This window comes from Mus caroli, unplaced genomic scaffold (assembly GCF_978045245.1).
Source record: "Mus caroli unplaced genomic scaffold, Mus_caroli_1 scaffold_18, whole genome shotgun sequence".
Lineage (NCBI taxonomy): Eukaryota > Metazoa > Chordata > Mammalia > Rodentia > Muridae > Mus > Mus caroli.
The window spans coordinates 70,103,353-70,117,613 of NW_028227273.1; the positions used below are offsets into that span (position 1 = coordinate 70,103,353).

Below are 14,261 nucleotides of genomic sequence, written 5' to 3' on the forward strand. Positions count from 1 at the left end.
ACTCTGGAAAGATCCCAGATAACAATCCATAAGAGAGAGGGAGGTGGGACTTGTACCATTCTTTCCAATGAAGTCATGGGCAGACTCATCTGCTCTACACACACACATGCTCATGACTGCACATTTTCTTTGCTGAAGACAAGCTTGTTTCTTGGCTCTGGACACCTGCTTTACCTGAATTTATGGAAATCACCAAGTGTGACCACAAGTCTCCCTGTTTCCGCACTAAAACCATCCTGTGCCCCACTGGGATTCAACAGGATAGTCCCTGCATTTGCAGAGGATGGCATGGACTGTGGGGTTTTTTTGTTCAAAGGCAGTGGAGAGGAAAACAAATAGTGTCCCAGCGTGTCCTGGATATATCCCCACATCACAGGAAAGCCTTTCAGGGGCAGGCATACAGAGCTCCCAACGTTGGCTATGACTGGGTGGCATCAGGGTATAAAGGGAGAAGCAAAGGGACTCAGATCACACAGCCCAGGTAAGGATGGAGGAGAGACCTAGCCTGGTGCAGAAAGAGAGGCCAGAGAAGAAAAGGGAGAATGGGTGGAGACTGAAGCATGGAGGATGGATGGAGAGCTTTGGAATACGGGGTTTCTCCAAGTGCATACAGAATTAGGCATGGGGAGCCCGGTGTACTGTGACAATATGGTTGTCTTTCTCAGAGCTTAGTCAAGGAAGTAAGTTAGCACAGTGACACTGTGGGGTCACAGTGTGGGCATGGGATGAAGCCATCCCTGGGCTCTCGGTAAGCCTTTGAGCCTATGGGAAACAGGGTCCCCAGTGTTCTCTTGTCTCAGTCTGAGGCCTGGAGACCTCTGACACCCCATGTCTTCCTCAGAGCTTCATGAACTCTTGGCACCTCCCTCTGGGTCCTGAACCCTCAGAAGCCATGCTGCTGTTGCTGACCTTGGCTCTCCTGGCCAGTCCCACCTGCAGAGCCCAGAGTGAGTACCTGAGCCTCCTTTGTGGCCTTCACCTCCCATGTCCTGTCCTAAGCATCATGGCCTCTGAGAGAAGGAATGGTCCTGAACACTCTCCTAATGCTTCACTTTTTAGATGTCCTGGACAATCATGTTGGCAAGTATTTCTACATTCAAGGTGAAGATCAGGGGCAACTCAAGGGCATTCGAATCTTTCTAAGTCTTTTAAAGTTCATCAAGGGGTGAGTAGGGCTTCCTTGCAGGAATGGCAGGTGGTACTCATCTCACACTGGAGCCTTAGAGGCCTTCCTGGATTCACAACCTCAACCAGTACTACCCAGTATCCTCTTGACCTCTGCTTCTCTAGCTCGATCTCAGTCAGTGTATTCAGGGCTGGAATGCCCAGGCTGGATTAAGACTGGACAGTCCTCAAGGAGATAGGTGGAGGTGTAGAGGGACCTCCAACTTTCTTGTTCAGAAAGAATCACAGAGGCTTGAACAACAAACGGGGTATAGTGTACTGAAAATTACTCATGGTTATCTGAAATTCTAATCTGACATCCTTCCTGCATCCTCTGTCTGATTTGATAAGCAACTTAATATGCAAGAAAGAAAAGAAGCTGGCATTAGGAATGGTCCAGAAGATTTGGGGTGGTCATATCACTTCTTTGCTCAGTAGAACAGATTCCAGGGCTCCCGTGGTCTCCCCTGTTCCTCCCTGACTACACAGAGAGAAGAGCCGGTCTCTCTGGTCTCTGCTCATAAGGTCTGCCTCAGGTATACTGATCTTAGCAGTGTGGCTCCTGCTTCATTTGGGGCTGATAAGGTAGAGGGCTCCAGAGGGAGGCTATGAGTTGGGCAGAACCTGAAAACATTCCAGCTCAGGGTGGGTGCAGTAGCAGACATAGCTGCCCTGGTACAGATGCCAGACTCTCTGAGGTCCTATGAGGAGGGATGTTTCTAGAAGAAGAAGGATCCCAGGCTGCCCTGTGAGAGCTGGACACTTCTGGAGACTGAACTGTGAACTAGGACCAGAATAGGATGCAGATGTGAGAAAGAGCTGGCATCCCTGAGGTTGTGCTGACTTGATTTCTCTCCAGCTTCCAGCTGCAGTTTGGCAATAACTGGACTGATGTCTATGGATCCCGGTCAGAGAACTTTATAGACTTCCTTCTGGAGGATGGAGAGCACGTGATAAAGGTAGAGGGCAGTGCAGAGATCTGCCTGACTTCCCTGACCTTCACTACAAACAAGGGGCGTGTGGCCACCTTTGGTGATAGAAGGGGTCGCTACTTCAATGACACTGGAGGTTCAGACAAGCATCTAGTGACTGTCAATGGAATGCATGTACCAGGCCTCTGCATCACAGGGATTGGCTTCAAATGGGAAGATAATGCAAAGGACTTGATGTCCACAGAGCCTGTGAAAGAGCCAAAAGACAGCTCTGACATTTCCAACAAGAAGGAAGATGAAGGCAGAGACAAGGATAATGATAATGATGATGATGATGACAAGGATGAAGATGAGGATGACGATGACAAAGATGAGAATAATTATGGCAATGATGATGATGATGATGACGATGATAATGATGACCAGAAAGATGAAAGCTGAGTAGCATGCTCAAAGCTCAGCCCTGCATCTCCACATGGCAGCACCTCCTCTCAGCCAATCTCACCCACTGGAGGAAGTAATATACCAGGAGACTCCAGGCTGGAAGAAGCAAAGCCCAAATGCCTTTATCTCTCTTTCTAATAAACTATGTGCATCTATGTGAGCCTGAGTGGTCTTCATACCAAGTAGGATTCCCCAAGAACTTCCTTTACCGCCACCCCCTTTGGATCTACACCCACATACTGAGTTACAGTTAGCACAGAGACCCTTGGCCAAACCAGTAGGACCAAGATCCCCAGAATGAGGGCAGTACCAGCCATTGCCTGTCTCAAAGCAGCCCAGGGCTGCAAGGAGAGCTCAGTGTGTGCTGACCAAGCTGTCAGCAACTGGCTCTGCAGTGGTTCTGTCTAACTGTGTTTGAGCAGGTGTCATAGACTCCTCCTGCTCCTCTGCAGAGCCATCTGTTCTCCAGCCTCTTCCTCCTCTCCCTAACTTCCTGCTCACCCTCTTCCTTTACACCTCTAGGCTGCCTGGAAGGTGTTCCTCACCCAACTAGGGATTACAATCCCAAAGAAGTAGGCGCTAATGCCAGTGGAGGGAGGGACTTGCAGAGGCTTCCTTTCCCCATGTCCTTACATAGGCTCCTACCAGAAGGTGTGCAACAGAACAAAGTGAGTCTTCCTGCCTTGAGATCTGGATCAAAAGTGTGTGTGTGTGTGTGTCTTTCTACCTCAAAAATCTGGACCAGAAGTGGACTCATCCACCTCAAACTGAGCAAAGGAGTCCTTCCCAGGAGTGTCCCCCGTTTCTGGATTGTAATTCATTCTAAAAGGATTAAATTATCCATCACAGTTACCCTCAACTAGCAAGTTTGAAGGTCACTCTAGGTTACATGAGACCGTGTCTCAAAACAAACAAAACAAAGGCAGGTGACATAGTTCAGTGTGTGTGTGTGTGTGTGTGGGTGGGTGTAGAGGTAGTGTCTAGACTGCACAACATACTGGGTTCACTTCTCAGTCTGAGAAAGAATTTTTATAATAATTATTGAATTTGAAGTTATGTATAATTGTTCATTCAAGCCAGTGCAGGGGTCCTTGGAGGCAGGAATATATTAAATCACCTGGACCTGGTTATAAGCAAATGTGAGTTCTTTGAGATCCTTTGAGGTGGATGGTATTAACATCTAAGACATCTCCTCAGCCCCCCCAAAAAAATATAAAAATAGAAGTAAAGAAAATAATAGAATGATATTTATGTGAAGTTTTGGTGCCTGAAAAAAACGAAACAACATACGTGGTCACAAGAGTCTAGCAAAGCAAGGTCTCTATTTGAATTATGCAGCAGAAACTGCCAGCCAGGAATAATAGCACAGGCTTGGGACCTGACAGGGTCTTTGAATGTTCATCTTAATAACTATTTACATAAAGGACAAACATGTATCCTAGTCAGTCCATTACTCATTGTTCAGGGCTACGTAAAAGACCCAGGTGCTGAACTGGGACCCCAAGCTAGGATGCTACAGAAATTTTAAGCCTGAAATCCATAACAGCTGTGCCAAGTTGTCCTTCCATTAAGGAGTCAGGGAGAGGGGATTCCTCAAAACATGGCTTTGTGGTACTTTTATCCTGTTCCCATTGGTTTAGTTTTTCAAAGGTGATGGGGCAGGCATCTTGTCTAAATTCATGTCTCAACATTCTAAGCATGATGTCAGTTTGCCTGCATACATGTCTCTTTCTCTTTAGCAGAATGCCAGTTACCCAGAGAAGTCTTGTGAACTTGAACTTAATTTGACACTTATTCAAAATGGAAGTTTTAGGGCTGGAGAGATGGCTCAGCGGGCAAGAGCACTGACTGCTCTTCCAAAGGTCATGAGTTCAAATCCCAGCAACCACATGGTGGTTCACAACCATCTTTAATAAGATCTGATGCCCTCTTTTGGTGCAGTGTACTTAGATATAATAAATAAATCTTTTTTTTTTAAAAAGGAAGTTTTATTTAAAATGTTTTTAGTTTGCTTCCTTCTCACAGAATCTCCTGCTTTCAGGCTGGTGGGTAACTGTGAGAAAGTGTGATGTGGAGGCCCGTCTCTGCTGCAGACCCTCTGGGTCCCTGTGTCTGCGTGGAACGGGTCTCTTGGGCAGGTGGACAAAGCGTAGGATTGATTGACAAACAGACGCACACAGGAGAGGTCGTGTTGAATCTGAATGTAATGTCAGGTCGAGCCTCGGACTTTTTATAGTACAGAGAATACCATAAATTGCAAGTCATATCAGGCAACGTACACTGAAGTTTCCCAGAACAAGGGAATGACTGCGAAAGGAATTTGCAGGAATCAAATAAATGTTTACAATAGAGATTAGCAGCCTAGTGACAGGCAAGAATTTCACACTTTAGTGTTAATAGCACCAGGGGGTTTTTACTCTTGGCAGGCCTCAAGAATAATGTAGTGTCACGGACCCCTAAATTCCTAGGTCTTGCTAAATCTTATCTTGTCTGGAGAATCTCCATTTATCAGGAGAGTATATCAACTTGCTTTTGGCATGGAATGTAGCCTGTAGTAAAGATTTTTATCTCAGTGAGATTCTCAGGCTCTTTCTGCAGACCAATTGAGCTAATGGCCTCGTGTATTGTAAAGCTTAATTAGTTACTGAATAGGTTAAACTCCTTGCTGTTATCTGGGATCTTGGAACACTGGGGGGAGGCTTTAGCTATGTCAGAATTCAATCTTAAAAGGCACTTATAATAGGATAATTACTAATAGAGAGCACGTGGATCCATACACTAGACTAACACGGGAATGGAAAATTAATTTATGGGTTAGAGGGGACGCCAGACTCCAGGAGGGAGTTTCCGTGAAACTCTTTTTCTCATGAGATAGCTTCCAAGCCTCCGCCTGTCAAGCTGACTCAACCAGAGTGTGTGGCACGTCTCCATGTCTGTCTGTCTCTGCCCTTGCTGTGTCTATCATTGCTTGGGACACCCTCCTCCCTGACACAGCTGATCCTCTCTCATCCTTGAAGACAAGATCAGATGTCCAGTCTTCCAGGAAGCCTTACTGATAGTCCCTTCCCTTCCCCTCAGCTCTAAGCAGGTGTCTGCACACACACTTTCTATGTTCTCCACCATTGGTTGGCTCTTTAATTGGCCATGGGGACAGATAGCCAAGTCAGCTGTTGGGCCTGCCAGAGTATAGGCTTTGACCCTAAAACCTCTGATAACAAAAGGAAAGAGCTGGGAGACAGGTCAGATTATCATGCTCCACAGCTGTTTCTCTATTACTGCTTGGCTCCATTTAGTATTGGAAGTAAAATTAAGGGGTTTTGTTGTTGTTTTATGTAATAGTATATTATTCTTTTCTTTCTTTCTTTTTTATTTATTTATTTTTTTGAGACAGGGTTTCTCTGTGTAGCCCTGGATGTCCTGGAAATCACTCTGTAGACCAGGCTGGTCTTGAACTCAGAAATCCATCTGTCTCTGCCTCTCAAGTGCTGAGATTAAAGACATTCGCCACCACTGCCCAGCTGGAATAGTATTTTATTGTGTAGCCTTGGTTTGGCCTAGAACTTACTTTGTAGACTGGGTTGTCTCTGTTTTCCAAGTGCTTGAATTAAAGGCATGAACCATCATACCCAGCCATACACACACACCCATATATATGGTTTATATATAAACATATATATGTATATATACATATATAAAGACACACACACATGTGTGTGTATAGTTCCTCCATGGAAACTCCAATTTTATTACTGCAGCTTGGCCTCAATGCAGATCAACAGCCAAGAACTTGACACACTTGATTTCCAAATTCTCAAAGATTCTGGCAACTTCTGTCTGCACATAAATGAATGATCCCAAAGATGATTACCTCTAAGGTTCTGCTTCTCACTCTTAAAAATATTTTATCTTTATGTTTTCTCTGTGTGCTTCTCTCAAAAATAATCCCTTAAACTATGCTATAAATTCTGTCTCAGGATTCCCACGTTCAGTTGTGTACGGTTCGAAATCTATAAAATTTTTAACAAAATTGGCTTTAAACTTATAACAAAAGATTTATAAATAAATACATAAATCTATGATTCAACTCTTCTTTAGCAAGTATGTGTGTGTGTGTGGGGGGGGGGTGTAACTTGGATTCAACTCTCATTCGTTAAAAAAAATTACAGCTCTCCTAGGAAAACAGATGTTTTGAATAGCAAACCCATAGCTCTCCTCCATCCTGTCTGATGACCTCACAAGGATGTAAGCAGGGCCATGGCTGGCAGCCGTCTTTCCTGATGTTAGAGAGTACTCACCATGTGAGGTTTGGCATGAGCCTGGCACTGCCTAGTGTGTAGCCACATCTCTGACTCTTTTGTTCAGTTTGAAGTGGATGAGTCCACTTCTGGTCCAGATTTTTGAGGTAGAAAGACACACACACACACACACACACACACACACACACACACACTTTTGCTCCAAATCTCAAGGCAGGAAGACTCACTTTGCTCTGTTGCACACCTTCTGGTAGGAGCCTATGTAAGGACATGGGGAAAGGAAGCCTCTGCTCTTCGCCTGCTTTCCCTCCCTCCACTGGCATTAGCGCCTACTTCTTTGGGATTCCAAGAGCTACAGAAGAGCCACTGAGACATCCAAGCTCGGGGACTGAGCAGCTTCTGGATTCTTGGATTTTCTCTTGCATGGCCATTGTTGGACTAGTTGCACCGTAGCCTCTAACTCGTTCTAAGAAACCCCCATTTTATATGTATACATAGAAAGAGAGATGCATTCTCTAAGTTCTGCTACTCTAGAGTGCCCTGAGCATTACAATAGACTTGAACTCCTGACCTTCCTACCTCTACCAAATCCCAGCATTGCAGGCATGGGCCAGCATGCCCAGCTGTCTCAGCCTCTTTCCTTCCTTTTTATAAAATGTGGATGAGCATGTGTCTATGTATATATAGCACATACACACTGAGTGCCAGACGAAGGTGCCAGGTGCCCTGGGGCTGGAGCTACAGAGGCTGTGAGCTGCCCCTTGTGAGTGCTGCAACACCACCAGGTCTTCTGCAAGAACAGTTAGAGCTCTCCTAGCGAGTGCACCATCTATCCAGCTCTTCTCTTTCTATCTGTCTTTCTGTCTGTCTGTCACTCTCTCTCTTTGTCACTTAAGACAAAAAAAAATTAGCTGGGCAGTGGTGGCACACTCCTTTAATCCCAGCACTTGGGAGGCAGAGGCAGGCAGATTTCTGAGTTTGAGTCCAGCCTGATCTACAGAGTGAGTTCCAGGATAACCAGGGCTACACAGAGAAACCCTGCCTTGAAAAAAACAAACCAAACCAAACCAAAACAAAAAAACAAAACAAAAAACAAAAAAACCTTAAAAATTGAAGCTGGCATATTTACATAAACCCAGGCAACAATCATATGTGTACAAAATATAAAAGTTAAGAGTTTTAAACTGCCAAAAATTATAATGTTTTTTAAAAAAACATGTTTGAGGCAAGGATCACTAAGATGCTTAGCAAGCTCTGAATCCTCCTGCCACAGTCTCCCAAGTAGCCTGGACTTATATAGGCCTGTGCTGCCTTGCCCAGGTCATTGAATTTTAAATGCCGATTGAAGGTTGCAGTGGCCTGGAGTCTGTGGACAACAGTCAGGGAATACACTTAACTGAGATGGAGAAGGAAGTTCCTCTCATTTGACTCACCCTCTTCTGCAAACGTCCCTTGCCATGAATGTCACCTCACACCTCTCACAAAGGTGCCACATCTGTCACAGCTGCACTTGAGCTTTACACTCACTGACCTGAAATCTATGGCTCCAGCAACTTGCTGTCAGAGATACTATAATCAAAACTGGAGTATCTGTGAGACTCATTTCTAACGTTCTTCAACCTGTGGACCTGCTGCCGTGCAGGGAGAAAGGAAGCCATGGCGATTGGCTGGAGACCTCTTCTGACCTTGGCAGGGCACCTAGCACTGGCTTTGATGATTGCCTGAGCCTGGCTTGTTGAAACTTGCTTTCTTGCTAAGCAGGCTTGCCATTCTTCCTTGTAGACCAGCTAGGGCTATGTGAGAGCCTGTCTCATTCATAGATAGATAGACAGACAGACAGACAGATAGAGATAGAGATAGAGATAGAGATAGAGATAGAGATAGAGATAGAGATAGAGATAGAGATAGAGATAGAGATAGAGATAGATAGATAGATAGATAGATAGATAGATAGATAGATAGATAGATAGATGTAAACTAAGAATGTGACTCAGTGGTAGAGCACTTGTCTAGCATGCAGGAGGCCCTGGGTGTAATCCCTAGTTGGGTGAGGAACACCTTCCAGGCAGCCTAGAGGTGTAAAGGAAGAGGGTGAGCAGGACGTTAGGGAGAGGAGGAAGAGGCTGGAGAACAGATGGCTCTGCAGAGGAGCAGGAGTCTATGACACCTGCTCAAACACAGTTAGACAGAACCACTGCAGAGCCAGTTGCTGACAGCTTGGTCAGCACACACTGAGCTCTCCTTGCAGCCCTGGGCTGCTTTGAGACAGGCAGTGGCTGGTACTGCCCTCATTCTGGGGATCTTGGTCCTACTGGTTTGGCCAAGGGTCTCTGTGCTAACTGTAACTCAGTATGTGGGTGTAGATCCAAAGGGGGTGGGGGTAAAGGAAGTTCTTGGGGAATCCTATTTGGTATGAAGACCACTCAGGCTCACATAGATGCACATAGTTTATTAGAAAGAGAGATAAAGGCATTTGGGCTTTGCTTCTTCCAGCCTGGAGTCTCCTGGTATATTACTTCCTCCAGTGGGTGAGATTGGCTGAGAGGAGGTGCTGCCATGTGGAGATGCAGGGCTGAGCTTTGAGCATGCTACTCAGCTTTCATCTTTCTGGTCATCATTATCATCGTCATCATCATCATCATCGTTGCCATAATTATTCTCATCTTTGTCATTGTCATCCTCATCTTCATCCTTGTTATCATCATCATCATTATCATTATCCTTGTCTCTGCCTTCATCTTCCTTCTTGTTGGAAATGTCAGAGCTGTCTTTTGGCTCTTTCACAGGCTCTGTGGACATCAAGTCCTTTGCATTATCTTCCCATTTGAAGCCAATCCCTGTGGTGCAGAGGCCTGGTGCATGCATTCCATTGACAGTCACTAGATGCTTGTCTGAACCTCCAGTGTCACTGAAGTAGCGACCCCTTCTATCACCAAAGGTGGCCACACGCCCCTTGTTTGTAGTGAAGGTCAGGGAAGTCAGGCAGGTCACTGCACTGCCCTCTACCTTTATCACGTGCTCTCCATCCTCCAGAAGGAAGTCTATAAAGTTCTCTGACCGGGATCCATAGACATCAGTCCAGTTATTGCCAAACTGCAGCTGGAAGCTGGAGAGAAATCAAGTCAGCACAACCTCAGGGATGCCAGCTCTTTCTCACATCTGCATCCTATTCTGGTCCTAGTTCACAGTTCAGTCTCCAGAAGTGTCCAGCTCTCACAGGGCAGCCTGGGATCCTTCTTCTTCTAGAAACATCCCTCCTCATAGGACCTCAGAGAGTCTGGCATCTGTACCAGGGCAGCTATGTCTGCTACTGCACCCACCCTGAGCTGGAATGTTTTCAGGTTCTGTCCAACTCATAGCCTCCCTCTGGAGCCCTCTACCTTATCAGCCCCAAATGAAGCAGGAGCCACACTGCTAAGATCAGTATACCTGAGGCAGACCTTATGAGCAGAGACCAGAGAGACCGGCTCTTCTCTCTGTGTAGTCAGGGAGGAACAGGGGAGACCACGGGAGCCCTGGAATCTGTTCTACTGAGCAAAGAAGTGATATGACCACCCCAAATCTTCTGGACCATTCCTAATGCCAGCTTCTTTCCTTTCTTGCATATCAAGTTGCTTATCAAATCAGACAGAGGATGCAGGAAGGATGTCAGATTAGAATTTCAGATAGCCATGAGTAATTTTCAGTACACTAAACCGTGTGTTACCTGTTTTTTTTTTCATTCATTTTTGACATTGATTTATTATTCATTTTGTGCAATGTATGTATATGTAGTTGTATATGTTTACCCATGTAGGACCACATGTGCCAAGGTCTCAGTAGAGGTGGAAAGTTGGTCAGTTCAACCCCCAGTAAATTAAAATAATAAGCAGTGTGTCTATGTTGTCAATATGAACTGTGTATGTAAATGATGCATGCATGTGTGTGTGTGTGTGTGTGTGTGTGTGTGCTTGCCCTTGTATGTATGTATCTTCCTTGTTCACTGTCCACCTGGTTATATGCACGTGCGGTATGTGCTTGTGTGTGTATATCTGCATGTGCCTGTCTGCCTGTCTGTGATGCATGTGTGAACATGTAGAGGCTAGAGCTGGGCACTGAGTATCTTCCTCTGTGGCTACCTGCCTTATTGCCTGGAGACAAGCTTTCTCACTGAATGAAGGCTCAGTGTTACAGCTAGACTGGCTGTCCAGGACTCCTGGGACCTCCCCGTCACTGACACCTGTGCTTACCTGACAACCACCTCCATCCTTCCAGGTTCTTTCTCCTTTTATATGGCTTCTGGGAATCTGAACCCAGGACTCATGTTTGCAGAGCAGGTGTTCCTTCTTACTGTCCCTGCCATTTCCCCAGGCACGACGCCCCTCATGTTTTTAGACAGAGTCTCCATTGGAGCCTGGAGTTGCCTTTTGGGTACGACTCTGGCCAGCGGGCCGTGCAGGATGCCCCTGTCTCTGCTTCCACAGTTTGAGGGTACAGTCCTGTGCTGCTGCTCTCTGCTTTCACATGGGCTCTGGGAATCTAAACTTAGGGCCTCATTTTCACACAGAAAAGACTTTATCCATCGACCCTTCTCCCCACTCACCCAACATCAAATTTTTTAAGAATTAAGAAAACCTCAAGCCAGGCGCGGTGGCGCACGCCTTTAATCCCAGCACTTGGGAGTCAGAGGTAGGTGGATTTCTGAGTTTGAGGCCAGCCTGGTCTACAAAGTGAGTTCCAGGACAGCCAGGGCTACACAGAGAAACCCTGTCTCAAAAAACCAAAAAAAAAAAAAAAAAAAAAAAAAAAAAGATAACCTCAGTTGCACAGGAGGTGCACTAAAAATTTTTCATTGTTCTGTGGAATTCTATTAGTCTTGGGGGGACTGTATTTGTGTTTACCAAGCTGGGCAACAGTAACACAAGGCATTAGCGACACTCTAGGAGAACAACAGATCTCAAGAGGGAGACACTGGGGAGGGCAGTCAAGACCTGGCCTGTCCCAAGGAAATGCCTGCCTTTCTGGAGCAGAGCAGAGGTACAGAGTGGCAGAGAGAACTCACATTTTATGCCCTGAGAAGACAGGGTGATCTCTCAGACATGTGAGCAGTTTCTGTCACTACCAAGAGGCACTAAGGCCACCAGAACCATCTGGAAGAGGGACTCTTCAAGCCTCTGTGAGCCTTTCTGAACAAGAAAGTTGGAGGTCCCTCTCCACCTGTCTCCTTGAGGACTGTCCAGTCTTAATCCAACCTGGGCATTCCAGCCCTGAGTACACTGACTGAGATCGAGCTAGAGAAGCAGAGGCCAAGAGGATACTGAGTAATACTGGTTGGGGTTGTGAATCCAGGAAGGCCTCTAAGGCTCCAGTGTGAGATGAGTACCACCTGCCATTCCTGCAAGGAAGCCCTACTCACCCCTTGATGAACTTTAAAACACTTAAGAAGATCCGCATGCCCTTGAGTTGCCCCTGATCTTCACCTTGAACGTAGAAATACTTGCCAACACGATTCCCCAGGATATCTGAAAAGTGAGGCATTAGGAGAGTGTTCAGGACCACTCCCTCTCTCAGAGGTCATTATGCTTAGGACAGGACATGGGAGGTGAAGGCCACAAAGGAGGCTCAGGTACTCACTCTGGGCTCTGCAGGTGGGACTGGCCAGGAGAGCCAAGGTCAGCAACAGCAGCATGGCTCCTGAGGGTTTGTGGTACAATCTGGCACTTAGATGCCACAATGGTAAGACTTCAGTGACACTCTGAGAAAAAGACATTAGACGTAAGAGATCCCCAACCCCAGATTGAGACAAGAGAACATTCAGAAACCCTCTTTACCCATAGGCTCCTGAGACTTCAGAAGAGCCTACAGAAGGCTTCACCCACATGCCCACACTGTGACCTTCCTGACACAATGTCACTGTGCTAACATTCTGATTAATATCTGAGCAGTAGGCTCCATGTTGTTATATAACACTGGGCTCCCAAAGTCTTAAGGTGCACCTGGAGAAACCGCATATTCCAAAGCCCTCCATCCGTCCTTCATGCTTCAGTCTCTAGCTGGCTCAACCCATTCTCCCTTTTCCACCCTGGCCTCCCTGACTGCACCAGACTGGTTCTGGGCTTCTTCCTTACCTGTGCTCTCTGGACTGAGCCCCTTGGCTTGTCCCTTTATACCCTGATGCCACTGAGCTACGGCTGCTGTGGGAATGGTTTCTGGCAACACCTCATCAGCTGGTCCTTAGAACCTTAATTTTGCCCAACCTTGCCCCCAAGGCTTTGAGAGCATTTAAAACAATGTACTCAGCCGCTTTCCTGCTGTGTACTCACCTCGTTTAAATTTATCCTGCCTTTAAGAAAACAATATAACCAACCTTACTATGCCTTGGACTCCCAAGTAGTCAGGTTTTACAAGCTAAACTGAACAAGTAGTTTTAATCTTGAACTTTGTTTTCTGCTTATCCCTCAGGGCCCTTTCATCCCCTTGCCCAGAGTTATGTGTGTGTGTTTGCCTGTCCTGATATCTTCACTGGCCAAGAGTAGCAGCTTCAAGGCAACCTTGAAAATAACAAGTATCTATCATAAATGCTGGAACTACCTGTGAATCCAGGTAGATGATCTCAGGGTTTGTTTGGTTGTTGTTGTTGTTGTTGTTGTTGTTGTTGTTGTTGTTGTTGTTAATGCTATACTGGGTCAGTAGGGGCCAGTAAAGAAATGTCTTCCCTTGTAAAACTAAAAGTCTGGTAAGAGATACTGAAGACAAAATTTCCATATGTCTTTCCCCTCCCTTGTTCCTGTATCTGTGCAATTCCTGGTTGGTTGGTTGGTTGGTTGGTTGGCTGGTTGATTGGTTGGTTGGTTGGTTGGTTAGTTGGTTGGTTAGTTGGTTGGTTGGTTGGCTGGTTAGTTGGTTGGTTAGTTGGTTGGTTGGTTGGCTGGTTAGTTTTTAAAGAATTACTGCAAAAGAAATGAAGGAAGGCGGGAACAGGTGAGTGTTCAAGTCTTGGGAATGTACCAACATTTGTATAAACAAAACTCTCAGTAGGTCTTGCAAAAGTGCTAAAGAGATTGCAGAGGCTTACAGCACCTGCCACTCAAAGAGGACCAGGGTTCAGTTCCCAGGCCCTACATGATGGCTCACAACCTTCTGTAACTCCAGTTCTCTGATAGACAATGCCCTCTTCTGATCTTTGTGGAGTACAGTCACACATGTAGGACACATACACACACCCAGGCAAAACCCACATATGCATTACATAAAGCTCAAGTTATTTTTTAAGTTTTCCAAACATGTTACCAAATGGTAGAAATTAAAATTTTTCATAACTATCTTACAAGGTGAGGACCATTAAAAGGTTTATGTAAATATTTTACAATGTGAGGAGATTGAATTATATATGTATACAGTCATTGTAGTAGATACAACTTTTATAGTGTTTGATAAAAAAGACTAATATTTGATGTTTCTTATAAATCCATCCTCTAAGCTCTAG

The 14,261-nt window shown here is 45.7% G+C and overlaps 2 protein-coding genes across 3 annotated transcripts; one reads left to right on the forward strand and one right to left on the reverse strand.

The window, feature by feature from the left end:
- The first annotated feature begins 877 nt into the window (after positions 1-877).
- Positions 878-2,684, forward strand: LOC110283762 (prostatic spermine-binding protein). Its single transcript, XM_021149241.3, has 3 exons — positions 878-947; positions 1,060-1,165; positions 2,024-2,684. The coding sequence occupies exons 1-3, from the start codon at positions 893-895 to the stop codon at positions 2,535-2,537; spliced, it is 675 nt and encodes a 224-aa protein (XP_021004900.3). The 5' UTR covers positions 878-892; the 3' UTR covers positions 2,538-2,684.
- A 6,557-nt stretch (positions 2,685-9,241) lies between these two features.
- On the reverse strand, positions 9,242-13,388 carry LOC115029736 (prostatic spermine-binding protein-like). 2 transcript variants are annotated; one of them, XM_085832889.1, is made up of 4 exons: positions 13,367-13,388; positions 12,410-12,530; positions 12,192-12,297; positions 9,242-9,902 (listed from the first exon to the last, which is right to left on the reverse strand). In XM_085832889.1, the coding sequence occupies exons 2-4, from the start codon at positions 12,462-12,464 to the stop codon at positions 9,389-9,391; spliced, it is 675 nt and encodes a 224-aa protein (XP_085689015.1). In that variant the 5' UTR covers positions 12,465-12,530; positions 13,367-13,388; the 3' UTR covers positions 9,242-9,388. The 2 variants fall into 2 exon arrangements, with proteins under 2 accessions (XP_085689015.1, XP_085689017.1); XM_085832891.1 differs by lacking the exon at positions 13,367-13,388 and adding an exon at positions 12,904-12,988.
- Between the last annotated feature and the right edge of the window lie 873 nt (positions 13,389-14,261).

Bases quoted from the DNA above. Each gene is read 5' to 3' on its own strand.
- LOC110283762 (XM_021149241.3), top strand. From the start codon at position 893: ATGCTGCTGTTGCTGACCTTGGCTCTCCTGGCCAGTCCCACCTGCAGA. The intron at 948-1,059 runs GTGAGTACCTGA...TTCACTTTTTAG, and splicing joins TCCCACCTGCAGAGCCCAGA to ATGTCCTGGACAATCATGTT. The intron at 1,166-2,023 runs GTGAGTAGGGCT...ATTTCTCTCCAG, and splicing joins CTTTTAAAGTTCATCAAGGG to CTTCCAGCTGCAGTTTGGCA.
- LOC115029736 (XM_085832889.1), bottom strand. From the start codon at position 12,464: ATGCTGCTGTTGCTGACCTTGGCTCTCCTGGCCAGTCCCACCTGCAGA. The intron at 12,298-12,409 runs GTGAGTACCTGA...CTCACTTTTCAG, and splicing joins TCCCACCTGCAGAGCCCAGA to ATATCCTGGGGAATCGTGTT. The intron at 9,903-12,191 runs GTGAGTAGGGCT...ATTTCTCTCCAG, and splicing joins GTTTTAAAGTTCATCAAGGG to CTTCCAGCTGCAGTTTGGCA.